The sequence below is a fragment of the Anopheles coluzzii genome, chromosome 2, assembly GCF_943734685.1.
Source record: "Anopheles coluzzii chromosome 2, AcolN3, whole genome shotgun sequence".
In the NCBI taxonomy this organism is placed as follows: domain Eukaryota; kingdom Metazoa; phylum Arthropoda; class Insecta; order Diptera; family Culicidae; genus Anopheles; species Anopheles coluzzii.
Genome location: NC_064670.1, coordinates 102,213,350 through 102,235,158, shown reverse-complemented (window position 1 = coordinate 102,235,158; position 21,809 = coordinate 102,213,350). Strand labels below are relative to the sequence as shown.

The window sequence follows — 21,809 nt, the reverse complement described above, 5'->3', positions numbered from 1 at the left end:
CACCGAGAAGATAAAGTCAAAACGGCAAACGGCAAGAGTTGAAGCGTGGCAGTTAAGTGTCTGGTGGGCTGGATGTCGTTCGAAGGGCGACGAAACCTTTGCCAACCAGGAACCGGAGGCTCTAGTAGGAGCTCTCTATTTTGGGCTTTCCTGGAATCGAAGCCTGGTGGGATATATTGAGTGACAAGTGACCTTCGGAAAGAAAACTGTTCGCAAGGCTCGGGTGCCTTTACCAAGAATCTTCCCTATCGTTTCATGCCAACGTGTTTGTAAGTAACAGTCTGCTGGTTCATGAGCTATCATTTAGAAGGTTTCATTTGTGCAATGAACTACTCGAAATACTGCGACAGTCTGAGCGACATTTCGATCGAAGATTTAAGCTATATCTCCAACCGGACAGGGATGAAGATTATTATGTTAAGTTTTTGTAACAGATGTCAATAACATCTTAGAAATACGTTTCATGTAAACTTCGTGTTAAATGCTTATTTAAAACAGCCAAAAAATATGTACAAAACGTTCAGTTCGATAACACCATCCACCATCAGTGGTCGATAAACACATCCGGGGGTATTTGGGTACAAGGACGCTGAAAAAGCGGTGCATGAAAAAGCGGTTTTGCGAGCCACAACAACAGCCAAGCTACAACAGGGCTCACACACCACGGTTTCGTAGCAATTCGCAACAATTTTCTCACCCTCATCCATCATTGTGCGGCGGCGATAAATGTGCGATGCGTAAAGCAGCAGTGTCAGTGTCTTTTTGGTGGCTCTGTGCTGACGGCTTGCCTTTCATTGCATAGATTTGCTGCATTAGCCAAGCGATCAACTTCAGATGGTGGCTTTAGCTCTCCACTGTGTGGATGTGTTGTTGTTGTTGTTGTTGTTGTTGTTGTTGTTACGGTTGCTTCTCCGTTTTTGTCAGCCGAAGATTGATGACTTAAATCGATTGCTCCCTCCCCGGGAGGGCGGGGACAAATGCAATCAGAAAGATAACAAGGTTCTGCTTACGGATTTGAGATCGGATCGGGAACACTGGGGAACCAAAAACCCTCACACGGGGAAACCGGAATAATGTGTGGGACCGGTAAAGTAATGTTGTGAGGTGTACAGGCACTTTGTCGAGAGTGGGAAAGCTGGAGGCACAATTTTGCAGCAAGATTATGGAGATTGAGAAAATTAAAATAGCTTATCGAGATTGGCTGAAGTTTGTTTCATTGGTTGACATTATCTGTACGATGTTGAAAGGTAAAATTATATTCCACACGCAAAGGCAACATCTTAAATGGGCCTAGTGAGTAAAGCAACCATTATTTCTATTTTTGTTGTTGATAAATATCATTAAATAAAGTAATATCATTAAATAGATAGAACAAGATTCAATCGTGGCAATCGTTTCAAATTTGCCCATCGTAAGTGATCAATATTAAGGCAAAACAGCACGAAAACTACAAAGATAGCGAGGTATGGAAAAGAAAACGAAAAGAGAAACGAAAATCAAAAGACACACTTACAAAGAGGAAGGAAAGAACACACGAGAGAATTACACGTTGTGTGTGCGATAGTATTTCACCTCAGGAGTTTGGTTTGGCTGACAAGTAATTAGAGTGTATTCATTTTTGTCTGTGTGTGTGTGTTCTGGAAGGTTTTAGCAAAAGTTTCATTTGTTTACAGTTTTTTTGTTTTTGTTTCTTTTTTTTTGAAAGACTATACAGTCCAAGTCAACCTTCTGCGGTTGCTGTAGTAGAGAAGGCGACCGATAATTAACCGTTGAAATTTACTGTACTAGTACTTGCGGTAGAATGAAACATGTGAATGAAACGCATGGATGGGCGGTGGACGGCGGGACGGAGTTGGCAGAGGTAATTGTGCAGGAAAGGATTAGGAGAATAGCTGATCATGGTTTGATTTTCACAACAGGGTATGAGTCGAGTGAGAGCAGTGGGAGCGACCGGCGGGTAGTGTAGTGTGAGATGGAATGAAGAAAAAGAGAGCGTGACGAGGGTGTGTATGTGTGTGTGTGTGTGGGAGCATAGAGAGTGACGACAGAGAGACAGAGAGAAAAAAGGGCAATGAGGTGAGCGTAGAATTAGATTGTGAGCAAATTGTTGTGGTGTTTTCTTTACGTAATACCATCGAGTTGAAAAGGACGATATCGAAAACTTTTGATAAAGAAAATACCAAAAGAGACAGAGGAAAATAAAGACTTTATTGCAGAGAGAGAGAGAGAAAAAGATAGCGATACGAACGTTGAAAACAAAAACATCCGAAACAATAATCCTTCCTTAGGTAATGTGAGAAGTAAAACAGAAAAATGCTGAAGGAAACAAAGACCAAAACAATGTAAACAATGTTATTGATTGCGAAGGAGAGATTGTTACTTGTAGCTTTAGATTGGCATTAAAAGTAAAATTAGTTTGATTGAGTGGCATTATGTCCTGAACGGTAATGCTGTTCGGCTTAACAAAAAAAAAAAAAAAAAAAAAAAAAAAACGAGAAAGAAACCAAAACAAAAATTCGCTTCAAACGGTGTGTTTTTTGTGTTATGGGACTAATCGAAGGTATCGAAAGGCGCAGTGTATGTTGCTGAAACAACTTTGCAGCTAAACGCAAGGATTCACACCTTTGTTGTTGGCATTTTATTTAAAGCGCAACTTATGTTGTTGCTGCAGCACGCAAATCATTCAATTGCCTAGCCAATGGTGGGATACGAAAAATGCTTTGTACGAGAAAAAAAGAACAACTTTTTATGTTAGTTAACATAAAACATAACGGTTAAAAACGCCAAGGCCAACTAAATGAAAATGAAGAAAATCAAAACAAACAGTCGAGCACAGTGTTATTAAAACAAACAACGAGCAGCAACAGCAAAAGAAGAGGGCTTTTGTTTGTACAAAAGAAGAACAGTGTGAAGGCAACAAACACTGCCAATCTTTTTAGTCCCAGCTGGAAACAGGAATAACGGAATGAAAAATATACCCTCTCTTTTCGATGGGCGACTGATGGAAGGAATGAAAGTACGATGAAGCGCGCATATATTTGATAAACCAAAAAGAAAAGAAAAATACATAAGTATACATGTGAAAAGTAAGGACAAGGAAGAAAACTATGATCAAGAAAGTATGCAAGCTTCGAATGGTAAATTAAAACACTTTTTTTTGTGAGAAAACTCAGTCAAAGACGAGAGATGGCGAATACGGTGGCGATCGTTTACCATAATTAGGGCGAAAAACACTAAAACTCGAGGTGGGCAATATAAGGAAGAGAGAGAGAGAAGGAGAGACTCAGAATAACAGAAAACTAAAGCCGTCTTTGGCATAAACGTAGGTGCTTCCTGCCTTTCGGTATACTTTACGGACTCCCAAAAAAGAAAGGGCTTGAACCGTGCAAGAAGAGCGTTGTTGGTAGTAGATAAAAAGGTGAAAAATATTTCGTAGCCGTATGAGATCGTACAACAGCGTGTCCCGTGTGTTTCCCGCCTGGGATGCTGTCATAGGTAGCCGTTTTGTTGTAGCCGACAGTATAGTTTGCTGGTGCATGCCGCCGCGTTGTTATTGCAGCGGATCCAGCAGTTATTTGCGTGTGGTAGTTAGTTGGTTAGTTGATTGTGGTGTAAAAAAAAAACAACGAAAAACAATAAAACGAGGGTTGCGAATAACGGAGAGTGGGTGTCCTGGGGTGATAACGAGAGGAAGGTTGAAAAAAGATAAAATACGAAATGTTTAGCACGCAAACTTTCTGAACAGTACAGCTCCTTCCGCGGGCTAGTTTTGAACGGCTTTGCTCGTGCGCGGTTCTTTCGGTGCGTCGTCGTGTGGACGAACCGAAAGTGTGTGTGTGCGATGAGCGGGGGCCGGACAGTAGTGGAAGGATTTTTTCCTCATTGATGGACCCACTGTGCTTTGCTGCATCTGGCAAATCGGCAGATGAACGAGAGATTTCGTGTCTGTCGCTCATGATCGTGCTTCAGGTACGTTTCGCTCGAAGATTCTGTTCTGTTTCAGTTGGGGAAAAAAAGCATCCAAACCCAATGGTGGTAACAATTGAACAGGGATTTTGTTTGTGTTTGTTTCGTTCAACATTCAACAAAGTAGAACCATAGTTGCTGTGGCCACTATGGAGCGTTTCCATTGCTGATTTTCGTTTGTGCTCACCTCTGCAGGGAGGAGGATTGGGATCGGTTGTGCGTTCGATGGAATTAGCGATTCGATTAGCGTAATGAAGTACTAGAAAAAATCAAGCTAGCTTTTAAAAGCTTGTTATGCCAGCGCACGCTACTACCATGAGAAGCATAAAACAAACGGCTCACTACAGATTTTAATAGAATGCATTGTTGCACTATTGAAACTAAAGGTAGTGTAATTGATACTTAAATTCGCACTATAGCAAATACGAAAAAAAGAAAACTATGAAAAAATCTATTTCAGCAAGAAAACAAAACAAAGAAAAAATCAAAAACCTATTGGCAACAGTTTTCCCATTTCCCAGCGCTAGTGAAAAAAGTTTGCACATGGCTTGGTGGGGTGCACGCCATTTGGCAAGAGCAAAAAAAAAGACAAAAAAGAGAGGAAAAAAAAAAATGTTGGTGATAAATTCGAGGGCGGCATTGGTGAGCAGAATTTCAGGCTGATCTAAACGAAGCGCACATGAAGTACACACACACACACATAGAATATATGGTGGTACCGATCGTAACCCGGATCGGTCGAACACGATCGGGCTGAGCGTGAGGCATGATGGTAAAATCACACACACATAAACACACAATACACATAATGCTTATAGTGTGCTATTTAAGCTTCAGCTGCAGGTTCGTCAGATAGGAGGCATCTAAAGCACAGGTGGGGAAAGTTTCCGTGAAACATGTCGTATTTTGGGATGTAGCTGGGCGTTTTTCTTTTTGCTTGCGTTTGGTTGTAGTTGTTTCTTCCGATTTCTTTTTTGTTTTTTTTTTTTACTCAACGTTTTGTTAGTGGTTGTGGTAGACGTTTCGTACACGTTTGTTTGGTCAGCGGCGGCGCGCAGAAATGGAGCAGAAAACGAGAAGAGAAAAGCCGAGCCGGGTAGGCTTTTGGTATTTGTTTGACAGACAGAGGCGATTAATAGAGAAAGAGGTGGAAGAAAGTTTAGCAAGTGCTAAAATTATAGCGGAAAAGTATAGTGAAAGAGAGAAAGAGAAGAAAAGAAGAGAACATAGTAGAAAAGAAAACTAGTAGCTTGTGAAGAGAGAAACATAAACCCAACAGATTGGCGGCAGCCATTTGGCTACCGAAGGAAGAAAATACAATCGAACCATTTTGCATTTTTGCAGCTGCAGATGCTGACCCAAGAGGCACAGCTTCTGGTGAAAAAGGGAGGGGCGCAATGCATCCCGAATAACACGAGAGAGAAAGAAAGAGAGAGAGGGGCCTGCTGGACACATGGTGTGGCTCTCGGCGTTTTTTGTGCCAACGTTTCCGCGCTTCTGCTTCCGCAAAGAAATTACGAGTCATTGTCTTGCTTCTTTTTCCTTTCCGTTTTATTTTTGTTCCGTTCCGTCTTTTCGTCATTACAGGTGTATGAGTATGTGCGAGTGTGTTCACAATGTTGTTGACTTTCGTTACCGTCATGTTGTTTGCGTCCTCGTGCTGTCGCAGTGTGTTACAAGTGTTTCCTGTGTATGTTTGTGTGTAGGTGTGTGTGTAGGTGGTGTGTCTGTGTTTAGGGATGGAAACGGGGGTTGAATCGCGATGGCGTCCCCGGTGTAGATACTTACAGCTTTCTATCTCTATATGACATAATTGTCTATCCATTGGAAAATATTGTAAATTCATTGGACATGATGCTGTGATTGTTAATCTGCAATAGTAATAAGCATAATGAGACAACGTGTACTTACAATAGAATCCAATGTTTTTTGAATTTTTTTGCTTCTTTTGGTTTAATTGCTTTGCACATGGTTTTGCTTTTTTTTTGTTTTTTGATTACTGCTTTACAATTAGATGGGACTATCGGGCTGTCGTTGTAAGGTGAGTGAGTGAGTGTGTATGTGTACAGTGTGTGAGGTGTGTGGGTGTGTGTGACTGAAAAGCCTTCGCAGGCCTGGATGAAGTGGGTGGTGGGCAAGGGATTTATTATTTTTGTTTTTGTTTTGTTTTCGGGATTGGATGGTTGGTGTGTAAATACAAACATATATATATACACACACACATTGGGGGAACGGTTTCCAAAAGCTGTGCTGCTGGAAAAGTTTGCAGCCTTTATGTTTCTTCCAGTTTTAAAAAAAGCTGTCGGCCTTGCCCGGTGCAGCAGTACGAAAGGTCTGCGGCAAATATGTACGGCTACTTCCTGTAATAATCCATCCATAGCAATGGCATGGGGCTTGACGATCGTTCATTCTGTGCAAAACACATTGCACACGATAGTATTTAGACAATTATTGAAACAATGCTATTTGGTTATTTTCATGCAATGTACACACACAGCTCACTGGGAGCACTAGTTACGGAGCAGGTAGCAAATCGTTTTAAAAACACAGCGTTTTTTTTGTTAGTAACAGCAATTACATGACAGTAAACATGATCTTACAAGAACATATGTAAACGAGAATGGCAGGCTGTTGTTGTTTTTGTTTTGTTATTGTTGCTTAGAATAGATAAGATCACATCAAAGTAGATCGGATGATCGGCGCTGGAGCGTGTGGTACTGGGGGTATCCACTTCCTCCCAGTGCCTACGGACACACACAGTTTAAATCATACAGCTTGCGGGAGTGGCGCACCTCGTAAGTGTATCAAGAAAACTGCAGCCCCCGTTTTTCGTAGCGTTGGGTTTGGGCAAAAAGGAGTGGGGAAGCTGTTCGGTACTGATGATGGATTTGTTCGCAAGGCTGAATATTAGTTAGTTCTTAAAACTAAACACTTACGGGAACGGGGTCCGCCCCCAGCCAGCCTGGCTCGTTGCGCGTGCGTTGCAAGATTGTGCAATGGAGGAAAAGGTGGCCAATTTTGCGATTGGTTTTCTTTTGCGCACTGCTTTTTTTTGCACTTTCATTTGGTGCCAATATCTTCCAGGGCAACGAACCGGGCCAGCTGGTTGCGCAGGAGCATCGTTCCATTTCGTTCGTGGAATGGAACGACACATCCAACAGCGGACACACAGCGTGACACAGAGGGATGCACAAAAAACCGGGAGCAGGATGAACCCAAAACGGGATTTGCTGAGGTGTGGAACGGGACGGAAGGGTAACATCGAAACATAAATACAGTGGGAAGACAGTGTGAGGGGCGGGGGGGGGGGGAGGTGGTTTGATACGGAACACAAAAAAGAACACTTAATAGCAGTTAAGAAATAGAGTAGGAAACGAACGCTTACCGAATACTTCTAGTTATTGATCCAGAATGATGTATTCTTATAAATTCATTACTAGTTGTCGCTATGTGAAAGTATGATTGTTTCTCGTTTACAAAAAACGTGTCGGGTACCCAAATATTCTTTATGAACTCAGATCCAACTGATAACGTTTCAACACCCGGCCTTTTTCTGTAAGCTAAACGGGGATCAGTCCAAAATTGTCGGAAGTAAAAATCCAATGTGAAATCCTGTTGTTGTTTGATGGTGGTGGTAGTTGTTGTTGTTGTTTGATGGTGGTTGTGGTGTTCACACACACCCGGAATAACAAAGGTTGGTAGAGCACGCAACAGTAGTAGCAGTATGAGAGCGCAGGGAGGGGGGAATTGCATCGTTGTATTGCATTGCAATGCACAACAGAGAAGGGCGTTGTTTGAGGGGATTTGTTGCAGGGATCGGAAAGCGAATAATGGCGTTGATGTTATACGAATGTAGGAATGTTTTACATTTTGGAAGTTTTCCACGTAGCGCGGGCGGTGTTGACGTTATAAAGATGCGTTTTTTTAATTGATTTGCGGACACAAATGTGTGTGTGTGTGTGTGTGTGTGTGAATGTTGGGAAAATTGGTTTTGTAGATGTTGATGTTTGTTCGAATTCGAAGGCACACCATTTATCCGGAAACGCCGCGATGTTTCGATTCGGTTTTCGATGCCGGATGTCAATAGCCAAAGTCGGATTCGCAGTTTGCGGTAGTTATCGCAATTTTGCACGCAATTTTGATCGGACAATCGGGATTGCGCGTTTGATCAAGCGGTGAGTTATTCGATTATAATTTTGTTCGTTGTTTGGTGGTGCAGATCAGGTAAACCCCGTCGACGGTTTTTTCGGGGTTCGCGCGGAAATTGAACGGTTTTTGCCCGGTGGAGCATTTTTGGCGCACGCAATTCACGGGATTTTTGTATTATGATGTGAGGGAAAACGGTTTGTTTTTTGGTTTGTATGTTTGGCAGCGGATAATGAAGAGCACGGAAATAGAGAGAGAGAGAGAAATGGGAAGAAAAAGAGAAAAGAGAAGAGAAAGAGAGAACATATCGTTATATTTTTGTTCAGCGTTCACCAAACATCCACCACCATGGGGGTGGATGCAGATTCACAACGGGAAAAAGGGGGGAAAGGAAACTTCAAGGATCTGGAGTGTGAGGAAAGGAGTGTGTGAATTGGATTTTGGGGGAAAATCCAGGTTTCAGAGAGAAAATTTGTTCAGCAATAGTTGGTAAGCTATCTTTTCATTGTAATTTGATTTGCTCATTGCAAACAAACGGGACGGGATGTGGTCTTGTCCCTTTTTTTTATTCTTTAAATTATTCTAGCAGTCAAAAGAGACTAACGAAAGCGCGCGCTTCTAAGATTACCGGGTAACTGGAATGAAGCACTAAGATACGCTACAGAAGTATAATAATAATGTTGCACATACACACACGCACACAGTTTTTTTTTGTGGGGGGTGGTAGATCAAGCGGGCGCGAGCCGTTTTGGGTCTTGGAAGTATTGTTTGGCGCGTTTTTTCAGCACTGATCCAAACCGGGTCTCGGATTAAACTTGGAAACATAATGTAAACACATCGATTATTGTACATCTACTAGAAATAAAACGGATACATAGCATTATGCAGATACTAGTAGTAGTGGGTAGTAGGCACTAAGAGGTTGGTTATTGTTATTGGAGGAGAGATGGAGGGGGGGGGGGGGTATTGAACGCAAAACAAACGCAAAACAATACAGTACGACACTTATATGTAGTGTAGGTTAGATAGTTTTTACACAACACAAACACACGCACACACACACATTGAATTTTATTGGCTGTACGGGAGGTGAACGGGGGTGGTGGGTGGGTTTTGGTGGGCAAAAAGGATGTCGTGAAATTAATGCACATCAAAAGGGGTGGTGGTTGCACACGGTTCTACAAAGAATGCTTGTGTATTAGAGCTACAAATCGATCGTTTCGTTTGCGTTAGAAGATCGTTTCGGGGGTTTGGGGGACACAGGGCTGGGAGCACAGGTGGTGTGGTGAACAAAGCATGATTTACTGTAGTGGGGGAAGGAACATTTGCGGGTGTTGTTATGTGTGTAAGCGGTTGGTTTTTGGGTACAGTTTTTTTTTGTAAGACACACAGATATCTACCGTGAGACCATTACTCTTCTTCAGAGAATTGTGGACTGATAAACAATATGCGTAGTAAGAGACGTACTGTAGGCACTGTTAATAAACGTTTATGAATGCGGTATAGAAATAGTAATATATCTTCAATACTGAAGTAAGACGAGAGATATAAATTAGAGAGAGAAAAAAAAACGAACAAGTACGATGATAACGATACACAGAGGTAGGATGTTTGAAAAACTCTAATCTTATTGTAAGATACAATAATCGTATTGGCGCAAACGAAGCAAATAGTGATGAAAAGGAATAGTAAATATAGTAAAGATGCAAAACAAATAAAACAATAATGTAGTAAAGTTTTTGATGCAATACGTATTCGATGTGTGTGAAATTGGAATAATCAGGAGAAAATGGAAAGGGAAAAAGACAAATTATGTGAATGAGAGTAGTTCAAAATAAAAAAAAAAACAAAACAGAGAAAAGAGAGTGGTTGTTAGAGAGCGAGAGAGAGACAGACAGAGAGGGAGAGACAAAGACAGTCCAGAAATATGTTGGATGTTGTAATATCTCTCATAGACGGCGCTTTCGCGGGGATTGGAATGATACAACTTATCTTATGCCTTCCTGGTGTAATAAAACACAAACTTACACGCACACCGTTAACCGATTACACTATGTATATAAACATATAGATAATATATAGAGAGGTCGATATAAGTACGTTACAAATATTTTTTAAAAATACAAAGAAACTCACACAGAAAACGCTAAAACATGACCCCCATATCTTGGATGGGTTTTTTTTTTTAAAGATGTAAAGAATATCGCTTTCACAAAGAAAAGGTACAAAAAAAAAAACACAAAAACGCACGCAAAAATACTTCGATTTCGGTCGTTTCACGAAACGTTTCCGATAAACTTAAATGCACAATGTAAAATGAAACAAAAACGAAACAGGAACGAACAGTTGTTTGCCGCTAGTTTTGAGTACCAGGTATTGAGCTGGATTGGAATCAATACAGTACAACCAGGGTGAGGGGGGGGGGGGGGTTGGAAACAACAATTTCAGTACGATTCAAATGCGAGAGGAAATGTTCTGCGTCTCGCTGGGCGTGGGGAAAGGTGGGCTGGTCTGTACCGGCTGCTCAAAGTTGAAGTACTGCACTTTGTCGAGCGTCATTTGCCAGCGCGGTTTGCCCCGAGCGGTTTGATGGAGATTGGGATAACACAGCAGAGCGGGGGGAGGGGGGGTGAGTAGTATTGCATAAATCGAGTTCGTTGCCTTTCGGTTGATTTTGTTTTTTTTTGCTTTTGGTTATGCACACAGATAGGAGAAACAAAAACAGATACAGTTTGGGAAGTAAAAGAGATAGAGAGAGAGAGAGTAAGAGAGAGAGAGATAGAGAGTAAAGGAGAGTGAAAAAGAGCTATTCACACGGCTACACGGTTTGTTAAACGGTTCGTTTTTTTGTTCTTTGTTGCAGTAAAACGAGTTTCGAAGCTCGGATAGAAAAGCGATATTCATAAATCAAGACAAAACGCACACACACACGCACACGCACACGAAAACGCATTCCCGCCAGTAGTCCGCCTAAGTAGGTTAGCGTGCCTCGGTCCTTTGTGAGGTGCTGCGGGCGGAGAATGGCGTTCAGGCCACCGGTAATGGCGTGGTTTACTGTCACCCCTATTCGTAGGCTCGTGCTCGCTATATTGTTTGCCTTCGTTTGAGTTTATTTGTTGTATATGACCGACCGCGGAATACCTTTCATGGGCAGTTTTGCGGTAGTAATATTCGGCTGCAGGAGCGTAATGATTGTTTGCCTTTTGGTGTTTCAAATATTGCTATATAGTTTAGTTAGAATTGGGCTATGTGTTTTAGTTCAGAGAAATCCTAATCCTGCAAAATCCACCACCGAAAAAATGCAAGCCACTTGTGGAAAAGTTAGACACGCGCAGCAGAAACATTAACGAACAAACGAATAAGTAACACATAACAAATAAATCACTTTCCACGCTGTGAAAGGCAACATTGTATTAAATAACAGCAAACATTTACATTTCGTAAGGGCTTTTTATCAAACAACTGGAATCAGTACTTAAACAGAGCCCGAGTATGGTTTACAAAAATTTACTCAAATATAATAGCTAAAACCTGCATTTGTAGTCAATTTGAGTCGATATATCTGAGCGTAGCACAGATTGTTCTATTGATATGCTCAGTTTTGCTTGGCAATGTCTTATGAAACGAATCTAAAAGTAACATTTATGGTATGGATTAATGTTTGTTTTGTTAGTAACAAAATACCTAGTAATTATTCTGCAATCGATCACGTCATGTTGTGATTGTAAATTGCATAGCAATGACGACCGTTGTAACATGGAAGAGAGCTGTCAGTCAATTTTGTCTAGCATTTCAAGTTCAATATCAATTTTGCTGCGTAAACATTGAAACATTAAAAAAGCGCTACCTTTGGTTCTGGTGATACAAGATAAATTAATACAATTAAAGACTTTCAAATGATTTTTACTTCACTGTTCATTGAAGATCATTGTTTGAAATATATAATAATATACGGGACAGTTAATATTGATTTAAAATTACAAAAAAAGAAAACTGCTAGACAAAACATCCTTTTTTTGCAAAACAAGGAACGATTCATGAAACATACAGTAATGTAAAACTGTCAAGCGCATCTGTACGTTTACAGACAGAGTGTTACAGCCACAGCAAGAGCAAAATTGAAAGCGAGTGGCGCTTCAAACCTTGCTGGGCCTTTCCCTGGCACAATAGGGCGAGGTAGGGTCGACTGCTCTCGCACAGACATTGGAATTGAGCAATAAACATGTTGAGGTATAAACAGGAACCAAAAATATCGACGACAAATTCCGTCCAGTCACGCGGCATCCCGCTTTGCGGCAACACCGCCAAAATCGCTTGCAAAACAACGAAGGAGACAATGAAAACGAACATCACACATAGAGAAACACAACACATACACACACGGTCAAACGGCGGCGCTCAGTTTTGTTTTATTGGGTTTAGCCAAAGCCAAGGGGCTGTGGCAACGCAGGGGAAAGAAGAAGAAAAAAAATGGCGGGAAAAAGCTGAAGAAATGGTTTGATGGAAACCGGGTTCCGGTTGGTCCGAGCACGCGAGCGGAAAAAGCGGATGTGGTGACGCGCGCGGTACTGATGGCGGTGTGTATACATGTATGTTCGATGGACCGTTGGTGATGGCGATGATGATGATGATGATGATGTTGTTTGATAGATATAGTCAGATGTATCAGAAACAGATAGAAAAGGTTAAAATGGAGCGCAAAGGATTTAATATGCTTACAGCGTTCTATGCGGGAATGGGAAAGGGGAGGGGGGCAAAAGGGTTCGCAAAATTAGGCATCGGGACAGAGGTCAGAGCTGAAGGATTCGTTATGTGTGTATATATATGTATACATATTTATATTTATATGGCATTTTACGATTACGAAACATGCATGCACACAACCGGCGTATTCAGGGTTGTGAGACGCAAAACAAGGAAAACCACAAAACCAAAAACGAACCGAACGGATGGCAAGAACGGCTGAAGAGAACGGGGTGGGTTGTGGGCAGGGGGCGAATGAGCGGTAAGAGTTGTTTAGCGAAGAACTAACGTATCCTTCCAGTGCATGGTCGATCGACCAGCAGAGTGAAAGGGGAAAGTGGGCCCGCGCGCACTCGATGGGAAGCGAAACACGCAGCGCGAAACTGACGGACAACACGAGATTGTCCTGTCAGCTTGAAACCATGTTCGTAACGTTTCCGTTTAATATTCTCCATCCCACCCCACTCTTTCTCCATGCTGTATGTGTGTTCTGTGTATTATTGTGTGTGTGTGTGTGCCGGTTGTGTAAGTGTGTGCTACTGTTCTGAGTGTGGGGGTGGGAGCGTCATGGGGGGATTATATTTTCCATCGCGGCTCTTGTTGGATCCTTGGAATTGATTCGCAGAAATTAATGATTTCCTTTTTTTTCTTAACCGCTTTATTAACGAACGCGGAAACTGCTTCAGCGCTTTGGGCACGGGAACAAAAAAGAGCAGAAGGAAGAGAGAGAGAGAGAGAGAGCAGATAGATCGAGAAAGGTGTACGGTCCTTTAGAGAGAAGAGACACAGCTGGGTGGCAACGTTGGTGGAAACGAAACGAAATGGAAAATAAGGCACAAATTCAAACAAAACGTAGCTGCACACGCACACGCACACACAAACACACACACATACATACATACACACATAGTGATAAACTATATAATAGTTATATGTATAGAAATGCAGCTTGGCGGCGCCATTGCACATCACCCTGTCCGTGTAAAGGAGCAGATACGCGGTGACATGCAGCCCGAAGTGTCAGTTTGCAAGCACTTTGACAGCTGCCACATTGGTTTGACATTGCTCTAGTATAGATATAGCAAGCTGTGTTGGTGACTGTATTGTTAGGGGAATTACTTGGGTTTTATCCAAAACCATTTCTGTATGGTGCTCGGATAGCACAGATAGTTCCCGAGTGTCAGAAAGAAACAGTCAGTTATCGTATCGTTGGAGAAGTTTCTACTAAGTTGTACAGTAATGGAGCAACTGAAATCTAGTAGGGGTATTTATCTGCTTAAACAGCTAACATTGGAGATGAAACGTTATGAAAGCGTTAAAAGGAGGTTCGAAACATACAAAATAGCAACACATAGAGAACACAGACGGAGCTTGGGTACAGTTTCACTGGCAGCAGGTTTGTACCAGTACCCCAGCATCTACAGAACTGGCGCCCTATAGAATAGTGCGCAACTAGTACACAGCAGAAGAAGCCACCGAGAAAAGCTTAAATCTCCTTGAATCGGCAAACGGCACACATCGAAGCAAAGCTGCACCCAGGAAGCTTGTGTATCCTTGGGACAGTGAAAAACAAGGGGAATAGAAAGGGGGAGCTCCCAGTACATGTGGCAGGCAGGCTCCTTGAACAGTTTCGTCGTTGAACTTTGTTTGTTCTTGATTGGATGCGTGCGTCTTGGCACGTCAATAGATATATGTTTATACATATGTATATATATATATATATCAAGCAAACGATCAAATCAAATACACACTTAGATGCATGTTGTGGTATTTTTGTTTGTTATCCACAAAAGAACTAAAAAAAAGATACTTAGTACGGCTAATTGCACACATACAACAACAAACAGCAAAAATAGTAAAGAAGAGATAAAGACAGCGAGAAGAAAGAAATTGAACGGAACGCGCGGCACCGAATGCTTTCGAACTTTTAAATAATGTTGGGGTGCATCTTCAGGAACACACGCATACACACGTGGACATATACGCACGCACTGCACACTCTCTTTGGCAAGCGGTAGCTCGAGATGCGTTCGGTTACATCGTTTTGCTTTGCCAGCGTGTGCGTGCGTGTGGATGTGTGAGTGGGCGTGTGTGTGTAAAGATAGTGAAGCAGTCAGTTTGCTTTTGTGTTTTTCCTTTGGTCTGATTTTTAATTAGTTCTGATATTTTTTTCCACTAGAATTTTGTAGGATTTATTGGAGAGCATTTTGTTTTTGTTTGCTTGCTAGTCGGAAACAATTTAGAGGAGGATGTTTTCTTGGGGGCATCTTTTTCGGGGGCAGTTGAGGGGGATTTGTTGTTGTTGTTGTAGTTGTAGTTGTTGATATAGGGGTGGAGGAGGACTCTTAAGAAATAAAATAAATGCGTTTGCGCATTGTTTTATGTACCATTAGCACTTCCGACACTGAACTGATACTCAGCACATACATGGTAACACCAACCTCCACCGGGGGACCTGGAACAGAGTTTGCAGATTCGAGATGAATTTGATTGATTTTGGTTTGATTTGTTTTTTTTTTTATAAATGTAGGTTTAGTTTTGGTCTGGTACAAAACGACGGGTTCCATTGAGGTGGAAAAGCTTGAAGATTCAACGACAGAGTCCATGGGTGAGAAGCGTTCAAGTGAGTTGCGCAGCCAGTTGGAAAAGTAACGGAAGACAAGGCTGAATATTACCGAGCGACATTGAGAGCGAAGGTTTGCGCTGATTTAAATATAGAAACAGAGGGAAAGCGAGAGATAGAGAGAAGGTGAACAATAACCAGAAGTTCGGTAGATTAGACAATATCAAAGGATTAAATTGAGATGTAAAAATGAATGCGCATTGATGACTCTTTGGTGAAAGTCAAACCCTGCGCAACGATGGGGAGTATCTAATTAAAATAGTCAAATAGTGACTCGCATTGCTTTTACTACAGACAGCTTAGTTCTTCGGGTTTCATTTTGTTCAGGCCTTCTGCTGGTTTGGGTCGAATAGGCTAGAAATAGGGGATGTTGAATGACTTAAGATGTATACGCTTGAATAAATATGAGCGAACTATGTGCAGGGGTAGATTTGCTGTACAGCAGTTGGTCAGGGGATCCTTCAACTAAAACGGAGCCGTTCGAGCATCACATCGCAGGATGGGGTGGGATGATAATGTACGGCAAGACTGATGAATAATCCATTTGTGGAAAAGAACCTTAAGTGTCACGGAACGATCGCATAATGGAGCGGCCTCGGACTGGGGCCCACAGTGTTGCGAAGCAAAGGAAATATAGATGAATGTTGTAGATAAGTCTGCTTTTAAGTTATGGTGGTTTAGGGGATTAGTTATGAGTAAAAAAATTTACATCTTGAAGGGTAACATAGTAAGTTGGTTAGTATTAGTTTTAATCTATTTTAGGCACCATGTGTGTTATTGGAGTTTATTCGTTTTTTTTAGTACATTTTTCTATTCAAAATGCACAAACAGCGTATAAAATGAAACGAATGGTAAATAAACTGCCAACTGAATGATTACTATGGGTAGAGCCTCCACACAAATATATTTGAGAGAAAAAATAAATACAATAAATAAATCTCGAAATACACATCAATATACATCACTGACGTTGCGTTCAGCTCAATGAAATAAGATGAACAATATTTGCATGTGGACGGTGTCCAAGTCATTCGACAACACATTACTTCTTAAAACGCAGTGGTTCTATAGTTAATTGGAAAAAATCACACACGCATTACATCGAAGCTCTGTTCTGTACTGCACCATCGCGAAGCCCATCGACGCGTTTGGCTTGCACGGGGGTTGTTTACCGTTGCCGTTGGTTTTGGTTTGGAATGCGCTTTGGTTTTTTCGTGTGCGAGTGGGTGTGCGTGCGTTCCGCCACCGAGCGCGCAGTACTATACTTGAATGTTGACGAGGAACTCGCAATGTCGCAATAGGAAAGGAGGATACAGAACTCGCTGACTACGACAGTTAAGGGAAAACAAAAGATATATAGAAAGAGAGAGACAAAGAGAAAGAGAGAGAAAGCGCTGAAAGTATTCGCTTCTAATGGGGACCTGCTTTATCCCGTTGGTAACTGAGGCTAGAAACCAAAATTCGTTTAAAAGTTCCTACCACTCGGTCGGTGAAAACTTTTCGCGAGAGCATTGTGGAGCAGGGGCACAAATAACTATTGTCGTCAGAGGGGAGCACCATGAGGCACCATTATGACACGCTCTCAGGTTGTACGAAAATAACCTTCCCGGTTGACTTTATTCCCTTTTAAGACTAGTTTGAGGTTTAAGCTTCGTTAGGATGCAAATATCAGTTTGTCAAAAGTGTATCAACCGCTCACCACGTGGTGCCGTGGCATCGTTGCACTTTTAAGAGCTTAAAAGGCAAAGATTAGGAGTGGACAAGTGGTATAAATCCACCACTAGAATTGGAAGCGGAGTGGTTTGCACAATTTCCTCAGGGATTCGCCCATGTACGAACTGTGCGGACAGTGAAAGCTTTGGTTTGAAATGTATATCATTGCAAGGCCCGAAAAGCTTTGCAATGCAAATATCGGGAGCTAGGGCATCCTAGAGCCACTGCCGTCAGTGTCCGTTTTTACTTGTGTGGTTTTGGTTAGGGTTTGGCCGTTCGAACAGGCCCGTACTTTGTTCGCAACTGTAGCATGGGGTGTTCCTTGTTTGCGTAGCTGGTTCTCTGTTTTGAAGTGAAAGACGGGAGAGTGTGGCAGATGAGAGGATGTGGTTGTGGTGTGTGAGTGGAAGTTTGAGTTAGCTGCCCGTACTTTAAACGGATCTCGTCATAATAGGGCTGAAATGATCATTCTGTTTGCGTCAGAGTTTCAGTGGAGAGTGTTGAAAGGGAAACGATTAATGCCGCTTTGAAGAAAGTTTTAAAACGTTTATGATATTGCATGGGTATTGGGTAGTTGGTTGTACACAATTCTTGGTAGAAGTGGTCCAATGATTTTTGAAGACTTACATTAGTTTCTACAAGATCACTAACGTGATCGTATACACACGCACAAGTAGCTATGTTTCATTACAAAAGTATTTTTGTTAAATTCTAAGCAGCAATAATCCTTTCAACTAACATTTACGCTACGGAAAACGGTTCTAGACGCAAGGTTTCGTATTTTTTCAGTAAGAAGGGATGCACAATCATGTTTTATGTTGGTGAGTTTGTGTAAATTTATGATTCAAAAAGGGGATTTTGCAGATGTGTTATGACTGTGTGTTGTTATGCAGATTTGTAAGCAGGACAGGGGTTTGTGTGTCGGTGTTAGTGTGCTGTGTGGTACAACGAATTACAAGACGAACGAAGAACAAATGTGTACCGTGTGGCTGTGAACGGTAAGAATGTGCGTGTAGAGCGAAAGGGTGTAGAATAAAGACGCAAACAAACAGATTCTTAACGTGTTCGTTGCTTGTAGGTGTGCTTCGTCTAGCACAACAACTAATGGGTGCTGGTTTTTTGTTGGTATTTTGCTTTAGTGTACAAGACTCCGGTTTGGATAAGACATATGCTCTAGCAAGTAAAGTAAAGGTAGACACAAGAGGAGAATCGTGTGCTTTAGCTAACAATACGAGACAAATACAGTAACATTACTACAAAGGTGTTCAATTAAAGATGACCGAAAGATCATCCCTTCGAGCATGTTTCTCCATACATTTAGTCGAAGCTTTAAGAAGCACAACTCGACAACAACGGGGTTTATCTCTCTGGACGTATCAGAACAAGCGGCAATTGGGACGAAAACGAAGGCAATTATAATGTGTAAACCGAAAGAAAAAGCATCTATGAACATAAACCAAGACAAATGAAGATATCCAACAAATGAAATCTAATTTTTTTCCGCGATACAATCTTGGATAATCAAGGAAGCGTATTTGAAACGTAATCTAGAAAAATATGAGTTGTTGTTGTGATAAGTTGGTGAGAAAGGTTCTGTAGAGCAGGGCGTAGAGACACGCCCACTGTCAAGTTTGTGAAGCGACGGAAAAGAAAACTATATGGTGACGTACAGTTAGTAGGGTGGGCGAACTATTGATACAACAGACATGGATCATGGGAAACGAGAAAACGAAAGAGTAAATCAATTGGAGCAAGGATTTCTAAGTATCACAAACGGGGGAGCAGATGAGAAAATTGCAAACTAAAATAGCTAAACGCTGCATACACAGTAGTAAACGGAACGAAACGAAAACGAGTTGTTTAGAGTACAAACAAAAAAACTGTATAGATAGCTTGTTCTACATTCAACATTATCTCACACTGTGAGTTAAAGGTACGTGGGTTGTTACACGCGACGGCTTCATCAAGGGCTAATCAAACTGTGGCGCTAATCAAAGTTATTGGTAATCCCCGGGGGCGTAAGTATTTGTGGCGGGGAAACAAGGTAGTAACGTAGGATTGCAGGATGGTGGATGGAGAGAGAGAGAGAGAGGGTGGGGGGGGGTTGGTTTAGGACTCGTTTTTCAGAGCCGGTACTTAGTCATAGTGAATTGTACCATTTTAACTTCAGACAGCGAACTGATAGACAGCACATACATGGTGACTCCTACTTCAACCGGCGGTCCTGAAACACGGATAGTTGTGGTAAGAATAAAAGAACATATTTGATAAACGATATCGCATTAAAGTAGAGGTTTCGTACACGAAGCGCCACAAGAAATAATGCACAAACAAACACGGACAAAGACACAATCACACACACACACGAGCGCGCGTTACTGAACAGATGGTCTGTAAGAAAGCTTTGTTGGTTTGGGGACGAGGGCTAGTTCGGGACGAGTAGGGGGGGGGGAGCAATTTATGGAGTTTGAATCTTGGCGGGAGGTAGAGCAAAAATGGGAAGAAAACAAACCCAAACGAACACGAACACGGCCACGAGACGAAACAAACAACTAAACAATGCAGGCAAAGATGGCGATATGGTATGCTTTTTCGCGCAGTGTTGAAGTACGGCTGGGCGGGGAGGTTTCGGTTTTGGCTCTCTACGCACAATGCGATCCGTTTCGGTATGCTTGGTTGGACCACGTTTTTTTCCCTACGATCGATACGCTTCTACGAACCCACTAGAGTGGCATACGAGTGGGGCAAACCGGTTTCGAGCACAAACATGGAATAGGCGCGCACATCGCTTTTTTTTTGTTGGGCTAACGATTAAACTGATTGAAAGCAATAAAAATACCTCACAAAATGGAAAGAGCTGGAAGTAGTATGTAGGGGATGGGAAACTTTACGAAAACTAAAACCACTATAGAAGAAAGTGTTTTCGTTTGGTAAAGAAATAAGTTGGGATGCAGGTACAGTTTAACGTAAAAGCAATAATCTTGCATAACTAAAAATACTGCTCAGCTGCCTAAAAGATCACATTTCGCGCGATCTCGATGAAGTATAATAGGGGTTGCTTTTTATTGTTTGCTTCTGTAATACACAAGCCGCCATTTTCTGTACCATGGGAAGGCGCGCTTGCGCTACAGCGGGAAATCACACTGGATCAGTAGAAATGTGTTTTTCTTCTTTTCAAAACAATAAAAAAGGAAAATAAGAGAGGACCACACTGCATGTACGAGCAGGTTGTGTTTGGGGTTGAGTAAACGTGTGAACGTGTGTGAAGGTTTTGTACACAGTTCAACCATCGTTGTTGCCCATCTGCGTCTCAGCACGTTTGTCACGCTGAACGATTTCACTCACAGGCTTCCTGGGAGCCGTTGCGTCTCGTTTTGAGGAGATGTGAGGAAAGGTTCAGTACGAAAGACTACGAAAGACATTCGACAAACGGAAGTAAGCGGGACGACTCATCAGTTGCATCGATGCGTTTTTGCTCTCAAACGAACACTACAAGATCATAATAGAGAGAGAGAGAGAGCAGATTATCAAGGAGAAATGGGGAAAAAGAATAATAAAAAAATAAAATAAAACACAAACAATGGAAATACTTTCACAGTACGTAGAGCTCTATGCTTTTGACATACACATACATGAGGAACGAAAGGATGGATCTACCAAAGGGCGCTCGAGCTGGTGACGGATGGACACAGCCCGCGCCGTGCACGCGATGGAGGCGCCCAGTACCGCGTAACACATTGAGCTTTCGAGAAAGAGAGATACATCTTTAGTATCGGGCGTTTGACAACGTGTATTTGCTGGCATAGTGGAGAGATACAGCATTGAAGGCATGGCAGCGGCAGTAATGGGGGAAAACAACCACAATCAATATGAAGGTGCCTCCTCCACAGATGCCACGAAGGTTTTCCCATGTTTTTGGCGCGGCATTGCTGATCGACACCGCAGAATTGCCGTGCGACAAAGCAAACATATCGTCGTGTCGTGTAAGTTGCAAATGAGTGTGTGTGTGTGTGGCAAAGAAAGGGTAAAAAATAACACAATCACATACACTAAGGGAACACCCGAAAGCAAAACATTTCGCGTGAAAGCGCTCCATCGATTGTACCATGATGTTTGCCCAAAGGTTTCGTGACCTGTGTGTGCAACTGTATTTCTGTTTTTTTTTCTTCTTCTGCACACTGGCAAACGTCCCAACAGGACACACCCCTTTTTTTGCGTGGAAAATTGTTTACTCCCGCAGAGTGTGGTCTCGCAAAAACCGGCCACGAGAGCGGAAGTATGTGACATAATTTAACTGCCGCAGCAATCCAATCCCAGGTACCCCCGGAGAGGTCGTGGCGTTTGTGTGACGGTCAATATATTCACCGGCCGCAAGTGACAGTTGGCACTGCAGTGTATAGTTTTATGTTAACACACTCACTTGCACATCAAACAGTTAAAACGGTCGGTTAGTGAAGGATGGTAAAAAAAAAACAGAAAATCGAAAGTAGTTGATAACATGCGGAGCACTCTCCTCCGGCTGTATTTTCCGCCACGAACGAAGCACTTTCAATGCGTAGTACATTCGTACGTACGAAGCATGTAGCGTAGCGAGAGTGTGCAAAAAGAGAAAACATTC

General features: G+C 42.1%; 1 protein-coding gene across 7 annotated transcripts in view; it reads right to left on the bottom strand.

The window, feature by feature from the left end:
• LOC120952660 (gamma-aminobutyric acid receptor subunit beta) overlaps positions 1–21,809 on the bottom strand; it is a 76,175-nt gene that overhangs the window by 32,080 nt on the left and 22,286 nt on the right. For 4 of the 7 annotated variants that reach the window (XM_040372105.2, XM_040372100.2, XM_049607552.1 and 1 more), the window contains 3 exons: positions 19,348–19,415; positions 7,352–7,578; positions 5,755–5,837 (listed from right to left, as the gene is read on the bottom strand). In XM_040372105.2, the coding sequence (XP_040228039.1) occupies positions 5,755–5,837; positions 7,352–7,578; positions 19,348–19,415 (378 nt within the window). Of the gene's footprint in view, positions 1–5,754; positions 5,838–7,351; positions 7,579–15,242; positions 15,311–19,347; positions 19,416–21,809 lie in introns of all 7 variants that reach the window. The other 3 variants (XM_040372106.2, XM_040372104.2, XM_049607553.1) reach the window with 2 other exon arrangements.